Consider the following 4,369-nt stretch of genomic DNA (forward strand, 5'->3'; position numbering starts at 1 on the left):
CCAAATCAAGAGGTCGTTGTATGCCTATATGTGGATGACATGTTGATAATGAGCAACAACATTGCTAATGTAAAATCTACTAAGCATATGCTCGCCAGTAAGTTTGATCAGAAAGATCTAGAAGTTGCCGATTGATATTGGGAATTAAGATTCATAAAACTCCTCATGGTCTAGATTTTTCTTAATCTCATTATATTTGAAAGGTACTTGAAAAGTTCAAGTACTTGAATTTCAAAAGGGCAAAGAAACCAATTGATGTGAACCTTGATCTTGCTAAGAATAAAGGTGAAAGTCAGTCTCAATTGAATTATGCTAGAGTATTGGGAAGTTTGATGTACATCATGAATTGTACACGACCAGACATAGCCTGCTATATAAGTAAACTGAGTCGATACACAAGTAGTCCCAATCAAAATCATTGGATGGCAATGAAGTGGGTTTTGGGGTACTTAGAAGACACTCAAAACTATATTTTGCATTACAACAAATATCCAACAATTGTTGAAGGATATAGTGATGCAAATTGAATTATTGGGTCAACTGAAACTAAATCCACGAGTGGATATGTTTTCACTATCGATGGAGGAACAATATCTTGGAAATCATCCAAACAAACATGTATATGTTATAAAACATCAATCATCCAATAATATGAATGTAAATATATTAGTTCGAGATCAAACCAAACAAGAGCCATAATAACTCGCCATTAGGTAACAAACAAGTGTACAAGTTTCAAAACGATAGCTTCTAAAGAATACAATGTTGTTACAAAGAGTTACCAAAATAAATGAGACAAATTTAGGATACAACACAACTAAACAACTCCTCTCAAACTTTCAAATTATTTTTCCCTCTCAAACTTAAAATTAACATACCCTTACACTTTCATGTTTCAAATCACCCCATATGCATAAGCGAACATTCAGGGTCTTCCTAATTCCTAAGTCAATGCCCGAACCACCACTCTTGCATTGTATTAAGAATCTGAGTTATCAATTCAGGCCCTTAACACTTACAAGAGTTCTTCTTTTTTTATTTTTGTGGTTCGTTCTTGACTCAGCTCCCTATAGTCCAATTATTTTGAAAAAGGGCAAAAAAGGAAATAAATAATTTAACTTTCACAATGTAGGGCTCCTTTGATTTTTTGGAGAGTGCATGAGATGAGATTATTGACTGTCTCAACAGATTCCACTGTTAGCTTAGCTGTAGGTAAGCTATTCACCAATATTTGAAAAGCTACAGTTAAGAGGGACCCACTTACTCTCATATCTGGGCCTGGGCCAGGCCCATTATTAAGACTTTTCACCAAATTAGGCCCACGAGACCCGGGCCCATCTGGTACTATGGAAAATCCTGAAGGGAGCAGTGCCACGTAAGCAGAATCTCCACCGTTCATTACCAAATGCATTGACGGTATGTCAACTGGCGCGTATACTACAAGCGACCCTGATGCGTCTGTGCAAGTTTCTTGAAGAATTAACATGTTTTGGCTCGCGTTCATCACCTGTTTGATTGAGTGTGCACAAATAGATATAATTAAATTCGTATAAAATTGAATAAATATATAAACATATTCTACATGATATAACACATATGAAGCTATATAACTTGTCATGTAGAACGTGAATTGTAAGATGTCAGGTAGAAAATATATATCTACTTATATAAATTTAAATTCATATTTATATACATACTCAAAATTTATAGTACAAGTCAAATGAGACCAAATTAAAATACATATTTACCGTATTTGTTTATAGTACAAGGCATGTGATTCAACTATTCATGGAAAAGATGTGACATCATGGTAGGCTGACCCATAAAAGTACTTTCTCCGTTTCATAAATTCATTTGATATAAAATTTTAAATTTTTCAAAAAATATAATTATAATCTAATAGATATTGGGTAAATATAAATTATTTCATTAAGATTATAGGGTAACTGTAAAATTAAAGATTTTAAAAAAAGAAATTTTATGTATTTTCTATATATATAAAAAAAATTGTATAAATTAAAATAAAAGAATCATTAACAAGTGTCATGTGTTTTGACTTTTGGTAACTAGGTGAAAATTCTGGGGCAGAGAACCCAGATCTGCAATCAACTGTCCTCACAGATACTTCCAAAATTCCTTATTTGTCTTTTTCAATCTAACCTTTTTCTAATGAAAAGACAAATGCATTTCATGCAAAACAAAGTCAAATCATTTACCAGTTTTTCATTTTAAATGCACACACATTACACAATTATATTAAATCACAAATTTTAGATTTTTTTTTTTTTCTTAAACTTTGTGTCAATTCAAATTATATCAGGTAAGAATGCTTACACTAGCACGAAGGAGGGAGACGCAGTTGCCATGATCTTGTCCTTTAGCAATATGTGCCATTTCTTGCATAGGACCACCATTTGAGAGTATGTCCCATTCACTTCTCAGCTGTTCATCACGGAGAAACTCGAAAAGTCTTTGTGGGGAAACAGGCAACCAAACAGATGTTGCAGCGTTTACAACAATCCCCGGTGGCTCACCGGGGTCATCTACACTCTTTCGAGTCAAAACACGAACATAATCCTCCACATTATTACCTACACAATTAAGTTTGTTCCATTTGTGTATGGAGGAAGCACAAACACCACTACAAAAGTTGTTGGTCATACGTTGTGCTAACTTTAACATGCTCCTCCTTCCACTTGGTGTTAATGCTGCATTTCAATTATTTAAATCCTAAATTAGTTAAATTATACTAAAAGTATAATATTTTTTTATATTGTCAGTGTATATACCTGTGTGATCCCTCGAGGGCACAGTGGATGACATGAGGATTGCAAGGCATTCACACTGGCGTTGGAGGGTAGCAACCCATTTTTGTGCACCAAAGCCCATGCCGGCACTGATCAATGGACGGTAAAGCTGATGAACTACACTCTCGTCGTATTCCACATGTTCTACCCATGTAATCTATATATATATTATATACATTGTAATAAATATCAATAAACTACACAAATCATCTCCAGTTTAAAATTATTTTACTTCGATTTGATGAAAATAATATATCTGGATCATAAATATAAGTATAAAAATATATATGAATCACTTTTATATTTATACTAAATGATATATATATCACTATATCAGTTTTGAATCACGAAATTGAGGATTATATATATCAAGTCGTATAAAAAAAATACCTTTTAGGTACTCACGTGACAACAAAATAATAGTGGGTCTTGGGGGTTTGACTAAAAGGTACTCTACTTCACTAGTTAAGTAGAAAAACAAACACATCACAATGCTGGAACCAGGTAATACATAGTTAGATGAATTTAATATGGACATATGGTACTGATCGAGACAGCATCAAAGATTGGAATATAAACATCAAATACATTGATTATTCAAGTATTGAGACTTACCTGCATGCATTTTTCTTCTAAATTATATGATATAGTAATGTGTCAAAAGGCCAAAAATATAAGTAACTGTTATAATTATAACCTTGATTTTTCACATTTTATGATAATACTCCCTTCCATCCATTTTATTTATCATGTTTGTATCCTGCAGCATGCTTACGAAAATATTAACTAAAAAATATAATTTAACTAAATTGCTCATATTTATTGCTTGGTTTCACTTTAATACAATATTGTTTCATTATATTAATATCTCTACATTTAGGGGTGTATAAAACCGAACCGAGAATCAAATCAAATCGCAAATCGAGTCAACCCAGAAAAAAAACCCGACTAATGGTTTGGTTTGACTTGGTTTGGTTTTGAAAAATAAAACCCGACTATATTTGGGTTGGTTTGGTTTTAACTAAAAAAATCAACCCGAGACCAAACCAACCCAAATTTATATATATAATTTTAAAATTTTATTTTATACATAAAAATATTTACTTTGATATAATTTTTAAATATTTCTTATACTTTTCCATAGTTTTTATCTTTTAATATATTATTTCAAGTTTGAAACTTAGAATTATGAATGAGCCAATAAAGATTATAGTCCACAGATGTTGGTAATTATAATAAAGCTTAAATCAAAATCAAATTAATACTAATGCAAAAAGAAAATCAATTCAACACTAAGAATGACAATAATATTGAATATTTGTTCTTTAGTTTTAGGGATAAGGATCTGAAAAATACTTCAACTTTGATCGGATTTGTTGTTGCGATACTAAACTTTCATAAGGACCTATTACCTCCCTAGACTATTTAATACCGTATTTTAAACATATATATTTGCCCACGTGGACATAAAAAATAATGCAAAATTATAAATAGTAATGTGTCCACGTAGGCACATATTAACCTTTAAAATACACTATTAAATAGCTCAGGGGGTAAAAAAT

General features: G+C 31.7%; 1 protein-coding gene across 1 annotated transcript in view; it reads right to left on the reverse strand.

Annotated features, from left to right (window-relative positions):
• Window positions 1-677: 677 nt before the first annotated feature.
• The window catches only part of LOC102604504 (homeobox-leucine zipper protein ANTHOCYANINLESS 2-like), an 8,311-nt gene continuing 4,619 nt past the window's right edge, over window positions 678-4,369 (reverse strand). Inside the window, exons 7-9 of the mRNA XM_006366112.2 lie at window positions 2,790-2,964; window positions 2,335-2,708; window positions 678-1,507 (exon numbers count right to left, since the gene is read on the reverse strand). Of these exons, the coding sequence (XP_006366174.1) occupies window positions 1,115-1,507; window positions 2,335-2,708; window positions 2,790-2,964 (942 nt within the window). The 3' untranslated portion in view covers window positions 678-1,114. The remainder of the gene's footprint in view (window positions 1,508-2,334; window positions 2,709-2,789; window positions 2,965-4,369) is intronic.

This window comes from Solanum tuberosum, unplaced genomic scaffold (genome assembly GCF_000226075.1).
Source record: "Solanum tuberosum cultivar DM 1-3 516 R44 unplaced genomic scaffold, SolTub_3.0 scf00612, whole genome shotgun sequence".
Classification (NCBI taxonomy): Eukaryota; Viridiplantae; Streptophyta; class Magnoliopsida; order Solanales; family Solanaceae; genus Solanum; species Solanum tuberosum.